At 45.0% G+C, this 27,704-nt stretch overlaps 1 protein-coding gene across 9 annotated transcripts in view; it reads right to left on the bottom strand.

The window, feature by feature from the left end:
* Nucleotides 1-3,411: 3,411 nt before the first annotated feature.
* The window catches only part of LOC135103456 (ciliary microtubule associated protein 1A-like), a 40,087-nt gene continuing 15,794 nt past the window's right edge, over nucleotides 3,412-27,704 (bottom strand). For 2 of the 9 annotated variants that reach the window (XM_064009766.1, XM_064009767.1), the window contains exons 3-9: nucleotides 19,249-19,357; nucleotides 10,084-10,209; nucleotides 9,451-9,630; nucleotides 8,336-8,595; nucleotides 7,414-7,620; nucleotides 6,321-6,536; nucleotides 3,412-4,944 (exon numbers count right to left, since the gene is read on the bottom strand). In XM_064009766.1, the coding sequence (XP_063865836.1) occupies nucleotides 4,867-4,944; nucleotides 6,321-6,536; nucleotides 7,414-7,620; nucleotides 8,336-8,595; nucleotides 9,451-9,630; nucleotides 10,084-10,209; nucleotides 19,249-19,357 (1,176 nt within the window). In that variant the 3' untranslated portion in view covers nucleotides 3,412-4,866. Of the gene's footprint in view, nucleotides 4,945-6,320; nucleotides 6,537-7,413; nucleotides 7,621-8,335; nucleotides 8,596-9,450; nucleotides 9,631-10,083; nucleotides 10,210-19,233; nucleotides 19,358-27,704 lie in introns of all 9 variants that reach the window. The other 7 variants (XM_064009764.1, XM_064009765.1, XM_064009768.1 and 4 more) reach the window with 7 other exon arrangements.

The following is a 27,704-nucleotide window of genomic DNA, read 5'->3' as shown; positions in this document are numbered from 1 at the left end:
CTATATATATATATATATATATATATATATATATATATATATATATATATATATATATATATATATATATATATATATATATATATATATATATATATATATATATATATATATATATATATATATATATATATATTCATGCCTACCTGTCTACGTGTCAATCTGACGCAATCGTATCATTGACTACTCAGTGCTCCGGTGTCCTTACTGCTCACTCACTCATTGCTGTTGAATATGTACACGTAACATACAGGGGTGGTCATGCCGTGGAGACGAGTTCCTGCTTAATGTTAGAACAGAACGTTTGCCTCTACCAACAGACGATACGTATTAGAGTTGCTGTGGGGCTTCACGGTGTTACCAGAACCTTCCTGTGTACATATTTAATAGTCTTATCACGGTTCAAACTGGTTTTAGCACGAATTTCGTCAAAATATGTACTTTTTTTAATATTTTGCTTTTTCTACAAATTTCAGGTTCCATCATCAAGGCAGACATGGGGACATATTCAACACTTTCTCCTCGTAATTTTCGCCATGGTCCCAAAACATCTCAGGGGCACAATTCAGGTAAACCTCCTCCCTGTTACGAAACTACCTGGCGCGGGCAAGGCCACCACTGTGCTTCGATTAGTATTCAAACGGCCTTGGTGGTGCTGCCTGTGGTGCCGGAGTCCATGGCGGCCCATCAGAATGCATGGTGGTGAAAGAGAGGCAGCTGCTGCTCTTCTACTCCCTCCATACTCACCTGCCACGGTGGACGTCTATTCCTGTTATTTCAACGTTAAACTCTCTCTCTCTCTCTCTCTCTCTCTCTCTCTCTCTCTCTCTCTCTCTCTCTCTCATCCCAGTAAAACCAATGAACACTCTAGCCTGCTCCCTGGATGCAATGTACCTGTTGACACATATCAAACACATCATACATGTACTACACGGTATATGTTTTAAACCCACAAAAAAAATAAAAAATAAATAAATAAATAAATAAATAAATAAATAAATAAATAAATAAATATATATATATATATATATATATATATATATATATATATATATATATATATATATATATATATATATATATATATATATATATATATATATATATATATCACATCAGTGTCCTCATATGTAGAGCAACATGATTTTTTTTCTCGAATATTTTTATAACTAAATGATAATGCAACATTCATTGTCTTACTTATATTATCCAATCCACATATACCACTCCTCATTCTCCCCTCTTTTAAACTTTTTTTTTTCTTTTTTTCTGAAGCTATTAACAGTGATGCTGCTTTTTGTTTCCGTGTCCTTTGTCCTTGATTGACCATCCTGGCGAGGGGCCTTCACCTTTGCTACCTTCACAGACATGAAACACCTCACGCACTGCATTAGTAACCTTCTTGCTGGCGTGGCACGCAACACTCCGAGGCTCTAGTGGTGCCTTTGGTGACTCTTAACCCGAAATTCTATTGACTTTTTCCGGTGCTACATTTTTTTTTTTTCTCATTCCATTGGATTTCTCATTCATAATCTGATTATCTGATTACCGTATCATGTTTTGTGGTTCCTGTGCCACCTTTAGGTCCACCGCAGCGGGCGTGCTTGTAGTGTTATGTGAAAGGATCTGAAACTATTCTCATTTCTTGGACTAACTGCTGCTTGTGTGTCAGGGATTAACTGACCATGCCAAGCGTGCTATGCCTGATATTGACATGAAAGCACATTGTTCACACACTTCTGATTCCAATTTCATAAAATTTGATGTTAAGAACTTTTCTTTGTACTATATGCTAAAGAATTTTTAAATATCTCGACGGAAACTTACTAAGTATACATTCGTAAGTACATTCGTAAGTATAACTCTCTGGAGATTCTTTCCAACAAGACATCGCTAGTTCCAAGCCTTGACTTACCATTTATCATATTTAGCCAATAATGTCATCAACATTTTTCCCTTTCCATCTTTCATCTCAACGTTCAACATATAAGCATCATAAACTATGATTGCCATCTCTTTTCCTAGAGCACAACACTTTTATATAAGATAAATAAATAAACTCTGATACTTTCGGACCTCTCAGTTTATCTCCACTATTCCGCAAGTCAGTGTTTCTATCTGTCTGTCCTTGACGCTGGGGAGGCTCGGAGCCCTATAAGAGTTCCGCCTATCGTTCACATAAGCTGTATTTTTGAGTCCCTATCCTGTTTAATGAAACTTTGCTAAACTTTTTCGTCTTCATCTGTCAGCGTCGACCTGTTGTTTTTTTGCTACACATACAGTACACTAACAATTAAATTTTCTACTTTTCCTGGTCCTTTAAATTAGTGGTTTACACTGTTAATTTTTGTGTCTTTTAAGTTATAAAGAATTTGTGAAGTTGTCTCTAATATCCATGAACAAATTATACCTTTACTCACTCCTTAGTCACCAGTATGCGTTCCGTGATGGCTCTGAAGAGCAAGGAAGGGAAAGTAACTTTAGAGTTTCAACAGTGTGTGTGTGTGTGTGTGTGTGTGTGTGTGTGTGTGTGGAGGGCGTGACTGATTCTGGGACACTGATTGATTCACGACATTCGTTGATGAAAATAACTTTTATTCTCTAAACCTGCTTACCCTGCACAGTGGCGTGAAGGAAGCAGGTTCGGAAACTTAAATAAACTTGAATTGGCATGGTTGTGCGAATCTTAACTCTAACAAATGTAGACTTAGGTAGTACGTACTTTGCATCCATCGCATTCATATTAGATTTGCTGCGGTGCAACAGTTTCAGCAATTCGTTAGCTATACTGAAAAATCTGAAATTCCTATATTTCTTGTACGCATACCTAATTATATACCTCTTAATTATTATAATAATAATAATTATAATAATAATAGTAATTCTTATTACACTTCTTTGAGATAACATTGAACAGGTTAATGTAACTCTTTAAAATGTTTTATGCTTTACAATAACATACTTTGGCACAATGTCATGTGGGCACATTATATATATATATATATATATATATATATATATATATATATATATATATATATATATATATATATATATATATATATATATATATATATATATATTGGTGGTAGGTGGCTGTAGGAGGCGGTGGTTCAGGGGTGGGGCTGTCGCCTCTGGACGGAATGTTGGCTTCACAAGATGAATGAAATGTTTTGTTATTACCAGAACCACGCCTCTGAACCAACTGATATCTTCCACATAATATGATGTTCTTTATTTGCCTTGCTTTCTGAAGCTCCAAGTTGGACAGACAGGCATTAAGTATTTGAGCAAACTACTAAACATTTTCCATCCTCAGCAAGTTTCTCCCGGGCCGCGGTGGTGGTGGGTAGTACAGGAGGGCGCGGGGACGGTCCAGGTAGTCTGGACCTGCAGTAATAACACACTATATTTGTTTGAGTCAATTCTTAGTTGAAGATTTGTCCAACGTGTACATACATTCTTTTTAATAGTAAACACAATGAGCTTAACATGTTAAAGGAATGAATAGGCATAACCTGATTACCCTGCGGCGAGAGAAAAAAAGTATGGAAACTCATTTATTAAACAGGCAAACAAGCCTCTACCTAACTGCGCTAAATGAGATCTCCTGCCAAGAAACGGATTAAGACCCTACACAGTTACAGGAAGAAAGGCAGTCAAGCTCGGAGACGGTGTTCGCAGTTCCCAAGTTATCACACAAGAAATCTAACACGTGGTTTCTAATAACAAACGAGCCATACTGCTAGAAAATTACAATAATGATGTGATCCTTACCTACAAAGCACATCTTTTGATCATATCACCGTAATAGCGAGCCGGAAAGTTGACAAGGTGCTTGGTAAGGACCACTGAAGCTCCCACTACTTCCTAAGTCGAGGCATTAGAAAACACAGCTATCGAAGTAGACTCTAAGCATGACATCTTACTCATTAAATGAATGTTCAGTAATGATTCAATGCGTGTGAGACAATGCGTTGTGTCTGAACGTGAACAGCAATGGTTGAGGGCGAGCGTGACTCAGACTGACTGACTGACTGACTGGAGTGTCTCCTCTCGCTTGTCACACAGATGGATGGATGCCGTGAGGACTATGTATGTATAAGGCAAGAGGACGTTAATGGAATATGATGCTCTTCTGTGAATTTCCTCTTAGTTCACTAGAATGAGTGGTGGTGTCAACAGTTTAATAATAGGTGCGACAGTAACACGTGGTTGGGTGACGCTGATCCCCCGGGAGGCGACGCGAGCCTCGGGTGAAGAGCATAAAGTTCTCTCTCAGTTTTCTCACTAGATGGCAGTGCTGGAAAATCTCTCTTATCTGTTTACGTTATCACCATGAATATCAGGCTGCTCGCTCCCTTGTATAAAAATATATCTCAGTACAATGAATGAAGTACTTTTTAAAGCTCGATTTCAACTATGTATCTTGTTTTCACTCAATGTATATAGTAATTACTAGAAAATAAGGTTAGCATCAAAATACGTAACCCCTAATTTGGACCATTTTACAACGATTTTTTTTTTTTTTAATTCTATAGAAAACACAGAAAAATCCCTCTTCGTTCTACTTCATGAAATCGAAGCTTGTCCGTAGGCTGGGCTGGGCTGGACTGCGGGGAACAGGGCATGGGCAGGACCTGGGGTGGACTCGGGCTTAACTAGGTCTGTCTAAGACTTAAAACTGGGCTGGACTGGTCTTGATTACACGGAACTGGATAAGTGAGCTGGATATTGGTGGGCTGACACAGGGCTGGAGTGGACGGCGTTGGGCTTTCAGGGGCTGTGGTGGGTTGTGGTAGATTGTGGTGGGCTGTCCGGGGTGGGTTGGGCTGTTCAGGGCGAGGCGGAGCGAGGTGCGGTGACTTACTGGTCACGCAGCTTGCCCAGGTATACGGAGTGCTTGATGCCGAAGCTGAAGTGAGGGGTGCTTGGGATCTCCGACTGTAAGGACGGCGCGGGGCGGGAAGGGTTAAAAATGAAGAGGGAGGAAAAAAACAAGAGCAAAAGTTAGCAAATATGTAATAATTTTTTTTTCTCTCTCTCTCTCTCTCTCTCTCTCTCTCTCTCTCTCTCTCTCTCTCTCTCTCTCTCTCTCTCTCAAACACACTTCCTTAAAAAAAAATCACCAATTCGAGTACTATTCACATTCCATTATCATAAAAAGTACATGAATAGACCAATAGACACAGGAATATATTATTTCCATGTTATTTTTTTAGAAAAGGACATGGCGTGATTTATTACATTAGTTCACCGCCACATCACAAGAAATTTCCAATCAAGGCAGTTAGTTTTTGATCTTATCTTAATATTATTTACAATCACTAACCTTGACGCTGACCACCACCATCACCGCCATCGCCATCGCCGCCAAGGTCTACATAAGGACAGGTCAGGACACAAACATCGGGGTGAGAGGTGAGGAGTGCGTGACGTCATGTGAAACATACGCTTACATACGATCGTAATTTACCTAATCAGCAGCCCATGACAGCTTCATCTCGCCGTCTGAGAAGGTGACGTTGTTCCTGATCCAATCACTAATTGATGCAGGTTTGTGAAACGTGAACATGATCAAATTTACTCCAGTGCGGAAGTGAAGGATCATCTTGTTGCAGCTCCGTCGAGAAGTATTTCTTAAAGCTAAGGTCTCGAGGGATGCTATGAGAGGAGGGTAAAAGTAATGTGCTACAAAAGAAAAAAAAATCGCCATTCATAAAAGAAGAAAGAAAAACGCTGAAAACCTAACATAACTTTGAACGAACAATAGCTGCATCATATCGTACAAGGAATCAAGGGCAGCAGAATTGGCACGAAATCAGCGATTGGCTTTTTTTTTTTTTTTTTTTTGTATTCAAGACATGATGAAAGACTGAGAGGCCAAGACTGCATCAGTGCCGAGGTGTGCCAGTGCCGCTGACTGAACTTGAAACTCCCCGCGTGATGACATCATAGCATCAGTATTATCAAGGCCTAAGGAGAACACGGGCCTTGACAATACTCAGGCGTGGTAGCAACCGGTATTCGTGAACAAGTGTGCTAACCTGTCATTATGTAGACCTGGGCGGCCGCCTCCACTATTACCACCACCACCACTCCTAGCCGTTCGTGATTCCCTTCAGTACTAGTGACATGTACAGCACCTACCTCACACCACTGAAATGTCCACACGCACACAACGGTACACGCACACCACGGCCACACACATATTCATACTTTTGTGGTGATTTGAAACTCTCTCTCTCTCTCTCTCTCTCTCTCTCTCTCTCTCTCTCTCTCTCTCTCTCTCTCTCTCTCTCTCTGCGTAGCTCACTCACCGACTCGCTTTTGTCGGGCGAGTAGGCGTTCGGGGCGGGTTTCTGCGTGCGGTCGCCCGGCAGGGTTGTCTTGGGCGCCATGGTGAAGGCTGGCTGGCTCTCGCGGCTCTTGTCCAGGTCCCCGGCTTCGTAGGTTCCCGGGCCCGGCACCTTCATCTTATCTACGTCGTCTGGAAGTCTCGCCGCCATCGTGAATTTGGGGCCCGATGGCGCGTACTGTTGTTGCCGCAACGCCGAGGGAGTCACCAGGGGCGCCACGCACACGCCAATACACACACACGAGCGAGCAAAGTTTTTTTTTTTTACTCTTGATTCTTGTGGCGAGTTTGTGCTTTCTTTTTTAAAAAGTTTGATAGCTTGCATTCTCTCCTCCCCACCTCTCTCTCTCTCTCTCTCTCTCTCTCTCTCTCTCTCTCTCTCTCTCTCTCTCTCTCTCTCTCTCTCTCTCTCTCTCTCTCGATGTCTCCAAAGTGGTGATCTGACTGTTCTTTTTATAATATAGAGATGCAAGCAGCTTCGCCACAATGGTAGTTAAGCATAAGTTTTAAAATCTACATTAAAATAAGCAAGCAAGCCTAATGAAAATATTAAACAAATAAAATAGAATACAATAAACTAATACTGCTATAACTGAAACCTATACCCGGAAAATAATAAATAAAACTATAAATGCTGGAAAAGTTACAAGCAATCTCTTACCTGTGATCAAAAGTGTCGTACACAACTTGTTCTATTACTGTGCCTAGACGCTCTCTCTCTCTCTCTCTCTCTCTCTCTCTCTCTCTCTCTCTCTCTCTCTCTCTCTCTCTCTCCTAATGTCTTTCCTAACCTGTATCACATTAAAGATAAAATAAAGAAATAAGAAAATTACCTCTGTTATCTGATCCCTCTCTCTCTCTCTCTCTCTCTCTCTCTCTCTCTCTCTCTCTCTCTCTCTCTCTCTCTCTCTCTCTCTCTCTCTCTCTCTCTCTCTATCTCCCTCTCTCCCCTCCCTACGGTATCTAGCATCTGTATACATTCCTACATACCTACACTCCCCATCCATCCTCCCTTGCCCTTCCCCTCATCCTGGCTCTCATACCCTAAGACCCACCTTTTCTGGGGCGTATGCGTTGGGTGCGGGCTTGGGTGTGTTGTCAGTGGGCAGGACGGTCTTCGGGGACATGGTGAAGGCGGGGAGCTTCTCTTTGCACTTGTCAAGATCACCAGAATCGTAAGTTCCAGGGCCAGGCACCTTCATCTTATCGCCGGAGTCTTCGATGCGCGCTGCCATGGTGAAGGCGGGGCCGTTGTCCTGGTACTGGTGGTAGGGGAGGGGCGGTCATGCGTGGGGAAAGAGGTGCTAGTGTGGGCGAGTCGTCAGAGAAGTGAGGGAAGGTACGGGGAGTGTGCGGGGCATGTGCATGAGTGTGGCAGCGTGTGTGTAAAATGATATATTGGGAAACTCATGTGCAAAAGTGCTCATAAGTGCAAAAATGCTGACAACAACGAAATAATAGTAATGATAATAGTAATAATAACCCAAATACTTGTGCTAATAATACTATAATGTGCTGCTACATGCTATATAGTGCTTGCTTAGTGCTTGCTTAATGCTTGCTTGCTTGCTTGCTGCGTTACTAGCTCGTTTGTGAGGCGGGAAGGACGCACCTGAGGACAGCACCTGTAGGAGGACTTGGCTGACTGGCTGACTGGCTGGCTGACCGACTGACTCCATCCTACCTGACCTGTGACCTGATCTGTAGCAGTCCAAGGCGATGGGCGGTGATGGTGGTGACGGGGAGGAGGGCGAGGAGGAGGAGAAGGAGGAGGAGGAGAAGGAAGAAGAGGAGGAGGAGGAAAGAGGAAGAAGAGGACGCAGAGAAAATAGTAGTAACAAAAAACGTAGGACTAGAAGACCCATCTGCATCCGTAATGAGGTGATGCAGGGATGAGTGTTCAGGGTAGAGAGAGATACAGAGACCAGGTCGGGGTTAGTTGGCTTAGGATCAGCGGAGTGGATGCCTGACACATACCTTCTCGGGGCAGTGAGCGCCCGGACCTGGCTTCATGGTGTGGTCGGAGGGGATGGTGGTGCGCTGGCCCATGCTGAAACTGGGGCTCTTGATCGTTTTGTATTTGTCCACCGTGGCGTCGTTGTAGCTGCCAGGCCCTGGTACCTTCATTTTGTCCTCCTCGTCCCGCGCCCTGGCAGACATGGTGAAGCTCGGGGCGGATTGCTTCGAGCCTTCCTTCGTGGAGCCCAACAGTGAGGGGATGTTGTAGCTGTTGGGAGCTGCCGAGAGAGTGGGCAAGGTGATAGAGGTGTACGTTGTTGGAATCTAAGAAATGGACAAAAATATGGTGATGCACTGGGAAGAAGATAAGTGATGGATGTGAGTACAGTGTTAACAGATGCACAGTGGACCAATTAAGATAAAGGACAGTCCATCTACAAGTACATTAATTTGGATGTTTAAAGTTTTCTTTACCGATTTTGCGTCACTCCTTTATGCCGCTAAAGGAAACTATTTCAATACACTGGCTTTACCCCACGACGCCCTAAGCATGGGGATATTAGGTGTCTTGTATAGAACCTTCGACGAACCGCAACATCTGTCGTTATAATATTATGGAGCCGCGAATTATGATATTTGTATGAAATACGGTAACTCTTTAGAAAACAATTATACTGGAAAGTATAGCATCATATCAGCAATTAAAACGGTAGAAAAAATAAATGAATATGAAACATAATAAAAAATAATCAAGTTACTTTGAGCCTGTGGAAGGAGGGGCCTTGAGCGGCGCCTCAACAGGTGGCGTGGCAGGCGGGGGCGAAGGCGGCAAAGGAGCATGTAGTAGTAGTATTTTTGGAAAGTAATTACCGCCCACGACCCTCGCTGAGTTGCCGGAAAAGATGTGTTTTTCCTTCTTAAGTATGCAACATTTTTAGCTTAATCCTCTGTATTCCCAGCGTTACAGGAACACTTTTCCGTTTCCTCTCGAACTCAGCGTATACCGCGGGCTGCGAGAGCGTGCCCTGAGCAGTCACTAACTGTTAGGGACCTTGCAAGGTATGAGGTGATGTGAGAGGTTACCAGAAAGGAGTAGGATAGCAGAGTACGAGAAAGGCAGCAGCAAGACTTACCAGGGGCGTCAGAAGCACGGCCGTTCTCCACCTTGATGCCGAAAGAGAAGGAAGGAGAGGTCTCCACCACCTTGGCCTCAGCCTTGTCCGGGGAGTAGTCGCAGGGGGCGGGGGTCACGTACGCCTTGGGGTCCTTAGGGCGGATGTGCATGGACGCGGCTACTGGCTCATCCTTGCCTGCTGACGGACCATGGAGGAAGGTCATCGCCGGCCCACAAACGTACGGGAGTTGTGGTTGTTCGATGACATAATTATATAAATATAAATTCCAAAGAGACATAAATTATACGTTTGTTGACATTAAATCAGTGTCTGAAAACTTGCAGAAGATAAAAAGAATAAAAGTTTATAAAATAAATACAAATTCCAAAGAAATGTGTGAAAGAAAATTCCATTCTACAGGTGCCCAAATTCAAACAATGTTCAAAACACACACACACACACACACACACACACACACACACACACACACACACACACACATATATATATATATATATATATATATATATATATATATATATATATATATATATATATATATATATATATATATGTATGTGTGTGTGTGTTCGCGCGCGCGCGCGCGCAGTTACCAGAAGCGTATCCTCCTTCTGCACGAAGTAAACTAACCTTTGTTTGAGAGTCCAGTCACGTTGTACTGGCCAGGTCCAGGCCCCGCCTTGTCCAGCTTCAATTCGTGGCGGCTGGCCATGGTGAAGGCCGGAGCGCGGGAACCCACATTGGCATTGCTCGTCCCTGCAAGGCACACACATGCGACTAAGGGCAAAGCTTTACACACAGAAACCTAATTGGGCACTCTTGGAATTAGCAAGACTAATAATCAGTCTATGAAACACGAAGCTGCCCCAAACAAGATAATGTATACTGAGAAACATTTAACCGTATTCCTCAACGTTTCTACGCCTTAAACTTGAATATTTTTAACGCTCTAGGTTAGGGTTTCCAGGGTTGTTTTCATGATTCTTGTGATAGTGATAATAAGGATTCTGCACCATCAGCAGGGGAAATAAAAACATTGATGAGATTTCGACTAATCATCCCTGTAGTCTTTAATAATAGTCCTTAAGAGAGAATAAATCGTTTAAAGATACGGATCACTGAATTATTCCCAGAAAACGAAGCCACGCACTAATAAGGAAGGGGTTAACAAGCCCAGGGACGAAGCCACATTCTCAGAAAACTCATTACCAACCAAATAAACAAAATCAGCTATAAAGATGTACGAAAGGCAAAAACCTTCAACAAGAATTAAACTAAACCGAGGCAACAACACACTGCAAAAATAACCCTAACATCCGGTAACTCTGTGAATACTTGAACACTACTAAAAATAACCCACCCACACACACACACACACACACACACACACACTTAGAAAACCAAACCAGACAATCGTATATAATTGTCTCCCACTCAGAGATTAAATCGCTCACTCTTGGATTAAACGAGTTACCTGCTAAACAAAACACTCAGCTGCAATAAGAGTCAGGCACGTCCTCCCTCTCTCTCATGACTAGGTACTTATGTTCTCCCCTATGCACCCTGACACTTCACAGCCACGTCAGACACTCGCACAGACACTTAGACACTCCCAAAGGTACCCAACCACCATATGCTCCTCATAGACATGCCATCACTCGCCAGGCAGTCTCACAAGCACAAAGACACTCCATTGCACCAACAGGCACTTCCCTAAGCACTCAGACACTTTCCAAGGCACCAAGGTACTTCACTTACTCCACCAGACACTCCCCTGTGCATTAAAACACTCCACCAAACACTCCATCGCTTCGTCAGGCACTCCACTACACTGCCAGCCTCTTTCTTAGGCATTCAGACACTTTCTAAGGCGTTCATGAACTTCATTACTAAACCACTACTCCAGGCACTGCTTTATATACACTAAAACTCCACTAAATACTCCACCGCTCCGCCAGGCACTCCTCCAGGCACCTAGGCACTCCAGAACACACGCCTAAGGAAAAATGGAGGAATCGTGAGTGGCTGTCATGTTTATCTTGTGACATCTGTGACCTGTGGGCGTGACGGCAAACCCCAAAAGGTCACAGTCACGGAGAGATCACGGAAAGGTCACACACACACACACACACACACACACACACACACACACACACACACACACACACACACACACACACACACACTCACAGAGAGAGGGGTTGGGTTTTCTAAATATTGTCATATTTATTCATACTTAAAGATTTAAAGTAAAAGATGCAAATTTGGACTAGTTTTTGTAAATAAGAGAGAGAGAGAGAGAGAGAGAGAGAGAGAGAGAGAGAGAGAGAGAGAGAGAGAGAGAGAGAGAGAGAGAGAGAGAGAGAGATATGCCAACCCATGTGTGTGTGTGTGTGTGTGTGTGGTGTGTGTGGGGTTAGTGAGGTACAAAAAATCAAACTTGCTCTTGAGGTTAACACCCGACATCCTACGCCCCTTTGCTCGCGTCCTTCCTTGTTCGAAACTCCGACTCCGCCCTTGTATACACACACACACACACACACACACACGTCATTGCTGGTTGCTTCTGACAATACATTATGTTTGCAACTTTGTATTACTAATATATATATATATATATATATATATATATATATATATATATATATATATATATATATATATATATATATATATATATATATATATATATATATATATATATATATATATGAAGATTTAGTACATATCCTGACAATACATAATGGTTACCACTTCGTATTACTAATAAACATACATACATGCATACATACAAGAACATCTTATATTCACCAATTCATTAGAGGAAGTTTTTTACACATAGGCTGAATCGACAGGTGTGAATTGATGAGTAGTTTGTAAAAAGTTTAATGATTATTGTTTTCATCATACTTTTCTTCTGACGTAAGTAGTATTTCCTCTCTCTCTCTCTCTCTCTCTCTCTCTCTCTCTCTCTCTCTCTCTCTCTCTCTCTCTCTTAGTAAAAATAGTCATGGCTAAAAATACCTCTAAGAATTGTCGTGGAGAAATTTATTAAAGGTTTGCTGTTGCATTAGCTGACAGGCAGGCAGGCTCTCTCTCTCTCTCTCTCTCTCTCTCTCTCTCTCTCTCTCTCTCTCTCTCTCTCTCTGCATATGGTAACCTATTTCACACAACAACAACAACAACAACAACAACAACAACAACAACAACAACAAACAAAAACAAAAATAACAACAACAACAACAATAACATCAAGAACAATGAGCTCTTTCACAGGTGAGGTGAAAGAGGAAGAGATGACAGAGGAAGAAGGGACGAAGGAGGAGAAAGAGGAGTCGACGATAGCGAAGGTTCTTTTTCTCTCTCTCTCTCTCTCCCTTTCTTATCTGCCCTTGAACTCCAGCCCACATTATTTCCAATACGAGAAGAGCAACATTAACAATACTAACACGACTCCGCACCCTCGTGATAGTGGCTGGCATTATGATTGTGTTTAGAGAGCAAAAAAATTAGCAGTTTGTTATTATCGCGCAAGAAAGAAAATGTTAAGGAGAAAAGGGTTTGAAAGGGAGACTAATTTATTAACGGGGCTTGTCTGACCGAGGTTTGTTGGGGAGCAAAAGTTGGGTACATTGTAATCTCTGACCCCATTCAACTCTCTCTCTCTCTCTCTCTCTCTCTCTCTCTCTCTCTCTCTCTCTCTCTCTCAAGCATACCTAAGCTCGCCCACGCGCGTCGCAGATCTGCTAAACGTTTACCCTTTTTTGAGTTTGTTTGCTTAGAGTTCTTACTACCTTCCCCCTTAAACCCTTTGTGTCTCTTCTCTTCCCGCCTCCACCTCACACAACACAACACAACACACACACACACACACACACTGACAAACAAGCAGGGTAATGAACCGAGCCTCTTAAGCACATGCACAGCCTCACCATCATTAAGAGTGAGAGTGAATTATCGGAGAATGAGTGAGCGAGGTGTCTCGACCTGTACAGTAATCCAGCTGCGTGCACTGCCGGGTCCCCCTTCTACTCAACTAAATTTCCCATGCATAGCGCCTTCCTACAGCACTCCCCGTCTTTCCTTGTAGTCTTGGGGTGTGAATGATGCTCGCGGAAGGTTTAGAGTCGGGTAGATACACTAATAGCTTCACAGAGAGAGAAATAAGGGAACAGGTGTGCGGGAGAAGAGAGGTGGGGTGAGTCACAGGGCCCGCCACTCCGCCACTCAGGGACAACGTGACGTCACTAGCTTTCTCGGCCCAACACCACCACCACCACCACCACCACCTCCTCCTCCTCCTCCGTCACCTCCGAGTCATTCATCACACCTAAGCTTCCTCGGTGCCCCACATCACCTTGTCTCCTTGAGCCCCACACAACCCGTGGCTCTTGTAGTGGTACGTGTGGATGCTCATTGATAAAAGCTGGCGTGGTGAGGGGAGTCCGTCTGTGATTAACATTCAGAAAGGTCATCAGGGTTGTTCTCTATTTGTTATTATTGTTGTTGTTGTTGTTGTTGTTGTTGTTGTTGTTGTTGTTGTTGTATGCATCAAGGGTTTCTAGTTTCCCTTCAGGTGTGGGACGAGCAGGTGGCGGGCACACCAAAGCGGGCAATGCAAAGGAAACAGAGGGCAGTGTGTGGTCACAACAAGCTCGCCTGATAAGCATTTATGTCAAGGGAGCATTTATAAACATCTGACACTTGGTGGTTTGCTTCACTACAGCATCTCAGTATCACGACCCAGCCGCCAACGACTGTCACAGCAAGCATCACCTTCTGAGGCCACACCCACACGCAGCAAGACAGGAGAGCGTGGAAGCATTCATCCCCAGAGCGCTTATCATCTACAGGACGTGACAGGAGACGTTGCAAATCATCTGTTTATCTCTACAGAAGAAACACTTTGTTGGTCTAAGCATACGTAACATTCCTCAGCACTGCAATCACGCACAGACGCCATGCGATCGAGGCTGAAATTGACACACACTGCTCAGGTTACCCGCAGCTCAGCCCTGTTTGCTTCTCTGCCTTCTCTCATTCACTCGCAGCCTCCTCCACACACCCCTCCTTATCATGCAGGCACGCTAGCACCCGTGGACTCATCAACACCACCAGCAGGGACATGGCAGGGCCGGGGAGCGTGAGCAGGCCATGCCCAGCATCGCAGCATCAGCCTTGACGAGGATTTGGAAAGAAAGAAGCTACGCGGGTGTTTCTGGCACACGGCACTGACCGACCCTCACGCAGACCGCCGCCGCATTTGGTCTCTGATTAGGCAAAACTGCAGGTGACAACAGAAGATCAGGGATGCAGTACTAAAGAGAGAAAACGACGCGAGGAGTGAAAGAAAACTGTTGTCTGAAATGTCGCGCCCCTGGACGAAGACAGAAACAAGGGAGAAAGATTGCAGGTGGCTAATCTGATTGTGACGTCACGGGCACCAGCTGGCGGCCCTGTGGTACTCCAAACACGCCTCATGGATGTGCCAATAGTTTCTGCAGAATTTAGCCGCCTTCCTGTTTTCTGTCACCACAGCAGGGCGTCCCATCCTTCCTCCTCACAATCTGTCTCCATGCCACCCCGACCCGCCCCGCCCCGTTCAGCCTCAGTGACCATCCCTCGGGTCAGCGTCAAGAAATTCCCAGTTCTTGTTAATGGTGTTTGGCCACTGTTGTTGTTTACATTCTCCGCACGTGTTCATTTTCCTTCTCTCATTATTCAACTCGTTCTCGTCCTCCCCGGCCTTGCTCCCTTTATTTGCTACACGCACCCCATCATCATTCATTACCACAGTGGTACTACTACTACTACTACTACTACCACCACCACTACTACAACTACTAGCACCACTACCACCAGTTAAAAAACAAGTGACACGAGGTTGAATCTAATAAAAGGTAAAGATAAAGTGCTTGTAGTAAGACTCTGGGCGTGAGAGTGGGCGGGGGAATGAGGACGTGGGATCAGGTGTGAGGCGAGGGAGCGTGGGTGCGGGTGAAGGCCCCGGCGCGAGTGTGGGCTGGGCGTGGGCTGAGCGGAGGGAAGCCCGTATAAGAGCATCTCTCGGTCGCATCGTCGCCATCACATGAGTGAAGTGTGAACGTTACCTTTTAACATGATAATATTCAGATTTAAAGCCACACAAACAGGGGCGGAGGGAAGGATCGTCAGGGCGAGGCGGGCAGGGCTGGGTGGGCGGGGCGGAGAAAGAGAGCAGAACACCGACGATATGAGGTAGCGAAAAGAGATGGAAGGAGGAAGATGGAAGGAGGAAGTGAATGGTGTGGAGCAAAGGAAGGACGGAAGGAAAGATGCATGCTCCTGAATGAATGAAGGAAAAAAGAATGAAGGAAGGGAAGGAAGAAGGAAAGGAGGATGGGAAAGAGAAAGAGGGAAATCAATGAGAAGAAAAGGAAGAAGAAAAAAGAAAGGAAGAAAGTAGTAATGCAAGAGAGAAGGAAAGAAGATGAACAGAAAAATCCTGCAGTAGGAAGAAAGGGAAGAGGATCAGATAGAAAGAAAACGAAAAAGGGAAAGGAGAAAAAGGAGAAAAAAAGTAGAGGGAGAAAGAGAAAGGAGAGGAAAGAAACAGGAAAGCAAGAGGGAGAGGGAACTAGAGAGAGAGAGAGAGAGAGAGAGAGAGAGAGAGAGAGAGAGAGAGAGAGAGAGAGAGAGAGAGAGAGAGAGAGAAGGAGGAGGAGGAAAAAATGCACTAAAGAAGAAGTGAACGAAAAGAAAGAGCACGTACAAGGAGAGGAAGACTGCGAGGTGGCATACCGAGACCTGAACTGAGTGGAGGAAGAGTGGTCGTGTGGAGGAGGAAGAGGAGGAGGAGGAGGAGATGAGAGCGGAGGAAAAGCAGAGGAGGCAGGAGAGAGGGAACGGGTGGAGGAAACGCAGAGAGGGCTGGGAATGCGGTTGAGGGTGTGATGGCAGGCTGGGAGGGGGCGAGGGAAGAGGGGAGGGAAGAGGGGAGAGGAGGAACAGGCGCATTACCTTGACCTGCCGTCGCCGCAACTCAGGGCCGCGGGTTGAAGGCTGGACGGGTTCTCGTGCTGTGCGGCTGCTACTTCGGGGCCAACTTTCACTGTCCTAATGGTCTCCCCTACTTCCCCCCTTGCCGTATGGACCTCATCATCCCTCAGAACCCTGGCACTTGCCCTCCGTCACCTTACTTCCCATGGTACACTTCTGACAAACACCTGGCTCTACGTAGCGTATCTGTGTGCCGTGTGTGTGTGTGTGTGTGAGGCATTGAGGACCTGCACCTGTTTACTCCTGGTGATGCGTCATGTATGCACGGGAACGCTATCGCCACCTGTTGGCCGTGAGGATGACTACTACCTGTGTGGCTGAGTGGCCCTTACACAAAGCCCGGCAAAAAATGGCTATGACTCACTCACTCACACCTTCAGAAGTAGCAAGTCTGTACCGTATTTTTCACACCGATCCTACGCCATGTTTTATTTGCTCTGTTCTCATTGTTTATATTTACTTTCATTGCTTGCATTTTCTCTCTCTCTCTCTCTCTCTCTCTCTCTCTCTCTCTCTCTCTCTCTCTCTCTCTCTCTCTCTCTCTCTCTCTCTCTCCGGAATAACACACCCCACGACCTCTCGGTGGCGCCCTACTGTCCGTTTTCTTCCCGCCTGACTGACATGTGGAGCCAGACCGGCCTATCCCAGCCTAAGCCCACCAACCACGGCGCCGCTACCCACTTATGCGTCTTATCTGAAGCTGACTCCATGCTCACGAAAAAATAAAAAATAAAAAAAAAGACCAAAAAATATGAGTGACGTCACGTGACCTGCTTTACCCAAGCACCGGAGAGAGGAAGTGAGGGAGCCCTTAGAGTGACCGCAGCAACGCCACCTCCCTTCCTTCCCTGCCCTCCTGCTCTCCTTTCCTGCCTGTGTGTGTGTATGTCTGTGTGTGTGTGTTTTACTGCGACGCGACGCCCTCCTCGTTAGTTCACAGTTGAAGCGGCTCGCCTGATAATTGGTCAAGAATAAACGTGTCGGTGTGTGTGTGAGAGAGAGAGAGAGAGAGAGAGAGAGAGAGAGAGAGAGAGAGAGAGAGAGAGAGAGAGAGAGAGAGAGAGAGTCTGTAAGTGTGGATGTGCCAGTAACCAACCTAGTAACTAAGGGCAGGGAGGAGAGAGAGAGAGTGTGTATGTGTGTGTGTGTGTGTCGCTGGATGTAAATCGCCGCTCGTCGCCTTATTAGCAGATGTGTTTCCAGCGGCGGGACGGTCATCTGCTTTTACGAGGGACGGCTGATGGTGACCTTACTGATGGCGGGAGAGAGCACGCCGCCCACAAGCCAGCCAGCGTCCCCAAGAGAGTGTGTGGGATGGCAGGAGAGAAAGGTGAAGAGTACTGTGGAAGGTAAGACACAGAAAAGGGATGAGACGTAAGAGGAACACAGGGGGAGACAAGAGAAAAAGATAAAGAGTACTGTGAAGGAAGAGGAGGTATAGGAGAGAAACGGAGAGCAGGGAGAAGAGTAAGAGAGTGTGGGATGGAGGTAATGGGAGAAAAGATGAGTAATGGGAAAGGTAAGGAAGTTAGGGAAGAGGTGAGAGAGGTAAGAGCAAATTGAGAGCACTGGGAGAGAAAGAGGACGGGAAAAGAGGACTGAATGACTGGCCAATTGACTTAAGGCGCCCAGACAGTTGGGATCATGCGGCGTAGTTGAGAAAGTGGCAGGAATATTAAGAGGAGAGGTGGACGAGTGGGAGGGAATGAGCGAGTGGGAGAGAGAGGGAGTGACTGCTTAATTAATGGATGGAGACATAAAATGATACCGTACTCCTGCCGCCATCTTCCTCCTCCTCCTCCTCCTCCTGCGTCATGAGTTTTGAATACCTGCTGTGTTTAATCATAGCTATCATTATTATTATCATCATCATCATCTTCATCATCATCATTGTTCTTGTTCTTGTTCTTCTTGTTCTTGTTTTTTCTTCTTCTTCGTATTCTTCTTCGTATTATTAACATTAATATTATTACTATTTTAAGGTTAAGGTTCTATGCTTGAATCCAGGAAGCGAGGGAAGGTCTAGATAAACAAAACAGCGAACTGAAGGTGATGGAAGGACGATTAAGAGAGAACGTAAGATAGCGAAGATACACATTTGCCAGCAGATGATTGAAAACAGCGGGTGGTTGACTTCTGTCTTAAAGAGATGAAAAAAAAAAATATATATAAAACTTGATTAAGAATAGTTAGGAAAGCAAAAAATAAAGCCGGAAATGTGACGTTTGTAAGCACTTAATCAACAAACGCACATACGAACAAGGTCTCACAGACGGAGAAGGAATATTGGTTGACTGACTGACTGATTCACTGACTGACGGATTTAGGACGTCACAGGAACGGGATCATATGGCGCTATCGTTCCGTAGCACTTGATTATAGAGTACCAGAAGGAAGAGCGAGAGAGAGAGAGAGAGAGAGAGAGAGAGAGAGAGAGAGAGAGAGAGAGAGAGAGAGAGAAGTAAATAGGAAAATAGTTTGCTAATGGTAAGGGATACAGAAGGAAATGAATAAAGGAATCAGAAAAGGAAAGAAATGTCTGATAATTTAAGAGAAAGCGAAAATAAATAACCGTTGATGAAGAAAATGCAAAAATTACAATAAGTGACCGACGATTAAAAGCGAAAATATCTGATGATTTAAAAGGAAAACGCGACGAGGAGGAAAATATCAACGGAATTCAGTCTCATTCGCTCAAAATCTTTCCTTCTCCGGCTGCACAGTAACAAGGATCAGACTCACCACTGGCAGACTTACCGATGGATGACTTGAGGGCGATGGCTGCCGGGCCGGGGCTGGAGAACTCAGCAGCGATGGGGCCGCGTCTCTTGGTGGGCGTCCAGGTACCGTTTGATTGGCCTCCCATCTGTGGCGGGAAGGAAGGAGTGCGTGTTAGGAGTGTGACGAGAAGATAATACTGTACCACGCTTGATATATGTGTCTGTCAATGTGAGTTTTATTCCAAAGTGCTTGACAAAGACTACAAACCAACACAAAAAACACGATAATTAAACTTAATTAAGCATATACGCCCCTACAATTGCATATCTAGCAAAACCACAATTGAGCAATACATGTTTAGAGCGATGTAGAAAGGCAGCACGAGAACAGAATATGCTGTTGGAAAAATAAATAAATAATTTGTGAGAGAACCACTTAGAAAAACAAGTAGAATACTTCTGAGTCTGAGTGTATAAGTGCAGTATCTTAGCAGCATTAAGACCATAAGCGAAAAAGAGTGTTTGAACCTGTACGAGTCTTTGAAACCATTAAGGAGTATTTGAGACTGTAGATGAGCGATAATGAATAAGAGTATTACAACCTACGTATATAAGAGTATTCGAGATTGTATAAGAGTAATGTGACTATAAGAGACGACCATTTGAAACTGTATATAAGTAGTTGACTTTATTGCATTTCAGATCTTGTAGGAATATTCTAATGACGCAAAATAACGGAGTTTCATATCGAGTAATTGACTTCCTTGTTTTCTATGATCTTTCGATTTATCATTATTATTTTTTTATCTTATATATTTTTTTAGAGTTGCTCCACCTCGCCCCTCCAAATATGTAATGGCAATAATCAGTTCCCGGAGGCCACACGCCACACCACCAGCCCGCCACCACGCCACCACCGCGTCACTCCATCCCGCCACCTCTCCACCGCCCCGCCCCTGCACCACTCCACCACCCAGCCACCCACGCAACTCGCCAGACAGCCTTCGCTCCGTGCCACCCCCCACCACCATTACCGCCGCCTCACCGCTGCAGGCTAAGGCAACTGGTCCAGTGTTTGCTGCTGCACGAATGAGAGACTTTACAAAGCGGATCTCACTTCTGCGATACTCAGAGCGCGCAACGACATCCGCGAGACACGCCTTCGATAAATCTGGTCCCTGAAATAACCGGATAAACAAACCTGCACGAAACCCAAGTATTTATTTTTTACTATAGCGAACATTATTCTTAATCCTTACGCAATATATTTATACTGATTACCACAGATAAATAAAAACCGGACGAGCTGGTGAGAGGGAAAAAAATCATGGCTTGAATGGAGCACAGGTGACACGGGCCCTCAGGAGGAGCACACAGGTGACTCTCGGGGAAAATAACACCAGCGAGGCACGAGCAGGGGCGAGCAGGGCGTGGGGAGGGGCGGTAGAGGAATGCGTGGCAGGGCAGGGCAGGGGGGCGGCGGGAATGGGAGGGACGCTCGTGGGGTCAGTGGGGGGAAAGAAAGGCGGTATCGATTACACAAGTCATCACGCTGACCAGACGTTGCCCGGCACGCCACACACGCCCCCCGCCCTCCTACACCGCCTCCCCACGCACGCCCACCCCCGAGCCTCTCCACGCACGCCCCCCGCCCCCCACCGCCTCCCCACGCACGCCCCCCTCCCAACGCCTCCTACTCCATCCGCAGCTGCCCCTCGACACTCCAACATTGAGAGCCTCCTGGATGCCCTTCAAGCGTTTCTTAACCTTTCGCAAGCCGAGCAGCGCCATCTGTTGTGAGATCTAGTAGGTATTTCAGTCCCCCATCACATGGTTACCGTGAGCACACCCGATACGTGAAAATACAGTGAAGGAAATACTATACGTTACGTTAATGTTCGTTTTAATTGTGATATTTAATGATTTTCCCTCCTTAATGAGAAGAAATAGTTGAAATACGAAGGGATAGTGAGTAAAGAAAAACAGTCTTTCTAAACACAATCAAGTATCGTTATTCTTACCTCTGCTCACTGGCCGGAACATTGAGTTAAGTTTAAGTGCCTCATGTTTAATGCATCCTGGAGTTTGACGCTTAACTTGACACAAACCCTCTTCTAGTGCTTTATGAGATTGATTCCAGCAGTCCTAAGGATTCTGTAGCACCCAACACTAAGAAACGCAGCACCACACCATTTATGAAGTCAATAAAAACAAGCACAGTTACAGAATTACGAGGTTTAGGTATTCTTTTAGTTGTTTATTAATGCTCTGCCAAGGCTCGTAAATGCAGGAAGTACGAGGCTGCCCCCTGAACACAGTATGAGGGAGGACAAAAAGGAGTGGAGTCTCTCATGACCTTCCTCATCGACCATCAAATTCCGACGGACTGTAGGAAGCGAGGCGGACCGAGGTCGTACGCGCATGACTCCTGATAAATCTCCAGGAGTCGGCGCTTTCATCTTCCGCACCGCCGCTTCTAAAAATAAGACTCGCCAAATACCCAGACTTCTACAAGAGTTTCCATGTTGTCCAAGGCTCCGTAAATGTGTTTGTCTGTGGCCTCCTAGCGGGGTGCGGCGCTACCAAGAGGAGGAAGTGGTGTTAAGTACTTGCTGTTACAGTAATATATATGCTTCAACCTGTATAAGGAATGTGAATAAGAAACAAACAAAGCACACACACACACGCACACACACACACACACACACACACACACACACACACACACACACGCAAATGACTAATTGTTATTCTCTTCACGTCCACCACTTTTCTTTTTTATTTTTATTCTTTCTGCAAGCAATTTTACGTACGCAGCGTTACATTCATTCATATTCTCCGTACACAAATTCCTTCGGCGTAAGAACATGACTGGACTTCATAATCAGCCCGTGGGAACAAAAAACTCGATACAGACGTCCGGACAAACATAATTAACACTCCAACACGAAATGTCAGTCGCTGGATCTACACGTCCCAGCCTCTCAGCATTGAGCGATTGGCGTGCTCATCAGCTGGGGTGCGGGATTCGGGTCGCCTGGTCAACCATTGGTCCTCTACATAATTACGCGTCCTTTAAAGGGAAGGAATACGGGCATCGATCCAGGGCAGGCGTCGAGTGAAAGCGAGAGCGTCTTTGTGGAAATAGAGCGTCCTGCCGGTGTGATGGCATGCGTGCTGGGAAAGAAAACGGGTCATACAGAAGGGAGCGTCGCATGGTAGTTCATTTTTTAGTTAGTTTTACTTTATATGCGTGATTTTTGTTTTAAGTGTAGATTCACGGTCCTTGTCTTACAAACAGTTTGAAAGTGCATAAGATGACTAGAAAATGTATGCCGTGTTATGTTTAGAGGTGTCAAAATCTGGTAGTCTTTAGCGCAGCAGTGTATGTGTGACCCAAGATACATTTTACTCGTAAGTATATAGATCTTGCTGTGACCACCTACGCGACAGAGAACGGATCGTGGGAAGGGGAAAAAAAAATCTCAGTCTAGGAAATGAGGCTTTTTTGGGAAGAAGAAGAAGAAGAAGAAGAAGAAGAAGAAGAAGAAGAAGAAGAAGAAGAAGAAAAAAAAAGCCCAGTGAAGGAACGATCTTCATATGCAGGAATTCTTTCAGCAAGGCGACCAAGGCTGAGCGAGGATTCCTGGGGTGCTCGCCTGCACACCTGCCGCCATGCCAAGCCGCACCTAGCCGCCGCCTCATTACAATACTGAGTAGCTACACGTGGTGAATGCTATCTGAGTGCGACATCACTGTTTCATTGAGTATTATATAAATAAAGTCAATGGTTCTCGGCCCTTGACAAAACGCCGCATTTCAAGTCATGTTGTCTTACGCCAAAATGACTACTTATGCATTGACATCCATATCCAGTTGAAGTTATGAGTATGTAAATAAGTACCTCTGTAAGTAACATTTCGTCTTTGGTGAGCTTTCTGATCAGTACGTAAATAAGACGATGTGGGTGAGGAAAAATAAATAACGCAATGTCTGCATCACTACTAATTCTTCTGAGGGTGAGCAGAAACATGCTAGCGTGTGCGTGTGTTCCCACTACTTGTGCACTGATAAGTAACAATTTTCTGGGCGAGAAAGAATATATTCTCACATGTACTACACTCCCGCCCGTCAGGATTTTGTTAACCTTTACTCTCAATATTCAGGATACTTGTATACATCTGAATCACCACCTGCTGTTCACCTTTTACCAGTAATCTTCTAGGTGAGTAAATCAGTACTGGTCCATGAACTTCTCTCGTATGTCCCGCGCTTGTTATGATTTTGAGAACAACTACTGTACTTCCGTGGATGAGTCAATTTGCACTACACCTGAATCGTGTTACCCGCCTGGCCTCAGGTTTACCTGCACACCTGCCGCGGCCTCTACTCTTTTGCACCCAAGGGAATAAAACAAAATATTAACACATTAAATCTTTTGCGCAATGAAGATGTTACTAAATTCTGCCTCGTCCGACATCTATTCTTTCTTCTCTTCACTTTCCTTAAACTCTCCTCCTTCTCCACCTCCACCTTATTTTTATCATACCGCTGCTACAGAATGGGCGGAGGCCCCCGGGAAGACACGGGTGTGGGCTGCCTGGAGAGTGGGCGTCAGGTGACATGACTAAGGGCGGTCGGGTGTTGACTCGGAGCGTGGGCGTTGGCGGGAGAAATTATCCGAGGGAGCGTGTAGGTTCCACTTTTTATTGCCCGCCATGCCTACACCAAAGAGCGGCCTGGTGGTCCCGGGCACGGCGCTGGCTGGGACTTACTCCTGGCAGTGTAGACCAAGACTTGTACTTAAACGAAGACAAAAATATATGTGATAGTGTAGGCCAAGCTTCACATCTGGGCGGGACGAAGGTCGAAATCACACAGAGCAAGACGCAGGAGCCCTGTATACACCAAGACAAGAGAAGGACATCACATCTTGCAAGATAAAAAAAAAAAAAAAAAAAAAAGAGGCTAAAATCTGGCGGGGCAGGATGAGGGTCTTGTACCTGGCGTGGAAGGACCAAAGCCTCGTACCTGGTAGAGGACTGGACGGGAGCTTCTTGCCGGGCGGGGCGGCAGGGGCACGACGGCCTCCGGAGGGACCAGTTGCAGCGGAAGCAGCTCGCACCGGAGACATGTTTTTGTGGACAGGAGCGAGTTGCCTCGAGACGGTCGTGTTAAAATCCAGACCACATAATTATTCAACACTGCCCCTCGGTATTTCACACTGGCCGGTGATGCGCTAAACAAGGACTCGGCCAAAAACAGCAGCATTAATTAGCAAACCTGCTCCACTGCGATTGTATTGACAAAATTCAAATTACACATCCATAGTTGTTGGTGTAATTGTGAGCTGCGTCCTCTACTGCTGCTGCTGCTGCTGCTCTTGGTGACAGGACGCAAATCACACGTCCATAAACAGCCGCTGTGATTAGCGCGGCGGACAACAGAGATTTCAATAACGAAACTCAAAGTGAGTGTCGATAATTGCCGCGTCGTTAAAGACCCAATCATCATGTGACGGAGAGGGCAGGGAGTAATGGGTGGCAGCGTGCGTGCCTGCGGGAGGGAAGGCTGCCGGGCGGGCGGGTCCTCCCTCCTGGCTGCGCCCCGCCTGCCATTGACTCGCTAAAACACCGCCCTCGCCACCACGAGATACCTCTCTTCCTCTTCGCCTTTTAAGAGTATCGTGTCTCCCTCCGTGCACCAGCTACGGCCTCCAACACAAGCAGGATTACTCGCATTCACCTGCTTCCCTTGTGACGCCCAGGTGTGTGTGGTCCCTCCCTCCCCACTCCCCCAATCATAGGTATCCCGACCCTATAACTCCATTGCTGTCAAGTGTTATTTACGAACTGCCACGCAAGGCTGATGCCCCGCGGACTCTTTCTCCATAGCCTAGCCCCTCCTTCTCCCCACTTACCTCCCCTACCTCCAATCCCCACACCCCGAGGCCGCGGCACCTGCTCCCCGACATCCCAGCCTTCAGGTACAATTACAAAGCCATTTTGGTATAATTGGAAGCATCAAGGTAGCGCGGGATGGCAGAAGGTTAGCTAATCGAGGCGCCACACCCCCGCTACCGATAGCTCAATGGAAGGGCTGTGTGCGTGTGACTGTTTGTTGATATACGAGCAGAGATTTGTTGTGACGAGTTGTGTTCTGATGAGATGTGTGTTTGTAGTCTCTCTCTCTCTCTCTCTCTCTCTCTCTCTCTCTCTCTCTCTCTCTCTCTCTCTCTCTCTCTCTCTCTCTCTCTCTCTCTCTCCTTCCTTGTAATTACGTGGACATGATTAATTAAACTTTACCATCCTATCTTCCCCCTTCTAACGCGCGCGCGCGCACGCACACACACACACACACACACACACACACACACACACACACACACACACACACACACACACACACACACACACACACACACACACACACACACACACACACACACACACATCTAACCAAAAAAATGAATCAAGGTCTTGTATTTTAATATTAAGCCAGAAGACCTCCTCCCTTCCTCCTCCAAATACGACAACCCCGCCTCCCCTTTCCTACCTCTCCTCCCTCGCGCTGCTTAGGAGGAGAGGAGGAGGAGGAGGACCTAAAGCCATCTAAGGTCCTTTGTTCTCTACACCATCAGGCCTCCTCCTCCTCCTCAAGAAAATACATGGAAAAAAAAAAAAAAAAAAAAAAAAAAATATATATATATATATATATATATATATATATATATATATATATATATATATATATATATATATATATATATATATATATATATATATATATATATATATATATATATATATATATATATATATATATATGCACTTCGTCTACTTTATATACGTATTCTTACAATCTTTATTCGCTTAAAAAGTAGTAAATTATAAGAATAATAGTCTAAACAAAGCCTGTAAGCTGTAAAATATAAGCAGTAAAGTTATTATTGTTGCTCCCTTTCCTTGTTTCTCTCACATCTAGATGGCGCCTGAATCGCACACAAGACAATAAACATTAACGCCGGAGTCATGGCAGTTCATTCCTTGTATTCTTTCTCCTTGTGTTGATGAGTGTCTAGACGGCGCCACCAAGGACCAGGAGGACCAGCAGAGTGTTAAGTGTGTGGAAGGCACGGCAAACAACACAAGTCACGGGTCATTCTTCTATGTTACTCGCTCATCATGTTCCAAAGCCATCGGGTAGAAATTATGTGCGAGAAAGAAAGAGAGAGAGAGAGGGTCCGGCTTACACGCTACTTAGTTACGCATTAAGTCGAGTATCTCCTAAGCACGGTGATGAATTATGACAAGAAGAAGAGAAAGAATACTTATCTCTGGTCTTTCTAACGTGGCCTACCTAACGTGGTGTGAAATGTAAGGAATGTTGACGATGGTTTTAAATGTGTTGAGAAGACATGGTATTGTTTTTTTTTTTTGATAACCCTATAGAGTATTATATAATGTAGAGATTCTGAAGAGTAAAAGGAACGTATCTATAATGTACTCGTACTTGGCGTCGTGTAAACGTAAATAAAGTTTTCGACGTGGCAAGAAGTGAAAAAGTAAAATACGAATGGCTTATTTAACCAGTTCAGGGTGTTAGATACGATGTGAGGGAGGTTTCTATATATCTCGTCAGGAAAAGCGAAGGAAATTGCTTATCAGAAAATTGCAGGGCGCTGAATACAATACCAAATAAATTTCTACATAACTACTCTTATAAACAGCCTGAGTCAGAAAATAGGTGCGAGAAAGCATACTTGATACTCGACGTGACTTCCTGCGTCGTGGAAAAAAAAAAAAATCAAACGATGTGAAACGAAAAGAAAAGAAAAGAAACATGCGAATCATCATTTATCAAACCACTACGGAGCAATAGTTACGAGGCGAAGGAGATTTCAAGACACGTATTCAGAGACTGCGTCTGGAAGAAAACGAAGAGAGTTTATGATACCCTCTGACCTTTATTTAAATCGGAGAAACGCGAGAGAATCTGATCTGAAACTATCGTACTTTGGGTGAAACGCGGGCAAGGTTTGTTTTGTTTGGGATCAATGTTGGGTCAGGTTAAAAGACGAGGAATGGTTATACCGCGCCCACGAAGAGTGTAATTAGAGAAAATAGAGAATTTGCAACACACGTCTTTGCATCTGTAATTACTGCCTCCACTACAACAGTTTATGAGATATTTCCCTCACGTTTCTCTTCCCGTTCCTCATTCTTTCCCTCTCCCAGTTTTTCCTTCCTTGTTTTCTCCTTCCCCTCTCTTCCTTTCTCCCTTGTCTCCTTTTTTCTTCCCTCGTTCTCCTTCCTTCTTTTACTCCAGTGTTTTCTGTCTTCCTTTCTTCTCCCTCTTCCTCTTTTCATATATTGCTTCAGTCTTTCAATTCTCATCCATACTCTTTTCCTACTTTTTATCTCTCCTTAATGTCATTCTCCTTTCTCCCCTCTCTTATTTTTCCCTTTGTTTTTCCTCCCTCATCTCACATTT

Source organism: Scylla paramamosain, chromosome 9, assembly GCF_035594125.1.
Source record: "Scylla paramamosain isolate STU-SP2022 chromosome 9, ASM3559412v1, whole genome shotgun sequence".
Classification (NCBI taxonomy): Eukaryota; Metazoa; Arthropoda; class Malacostraca; order Decapoda; family Portunidae; genus Scylla; species Scylla paramamosain.
The sequence above is the reverse complement of the archived record's forward strand: the minus strand, read 5'-3'. Positions and strand labels throughout refer to the sequence as shown.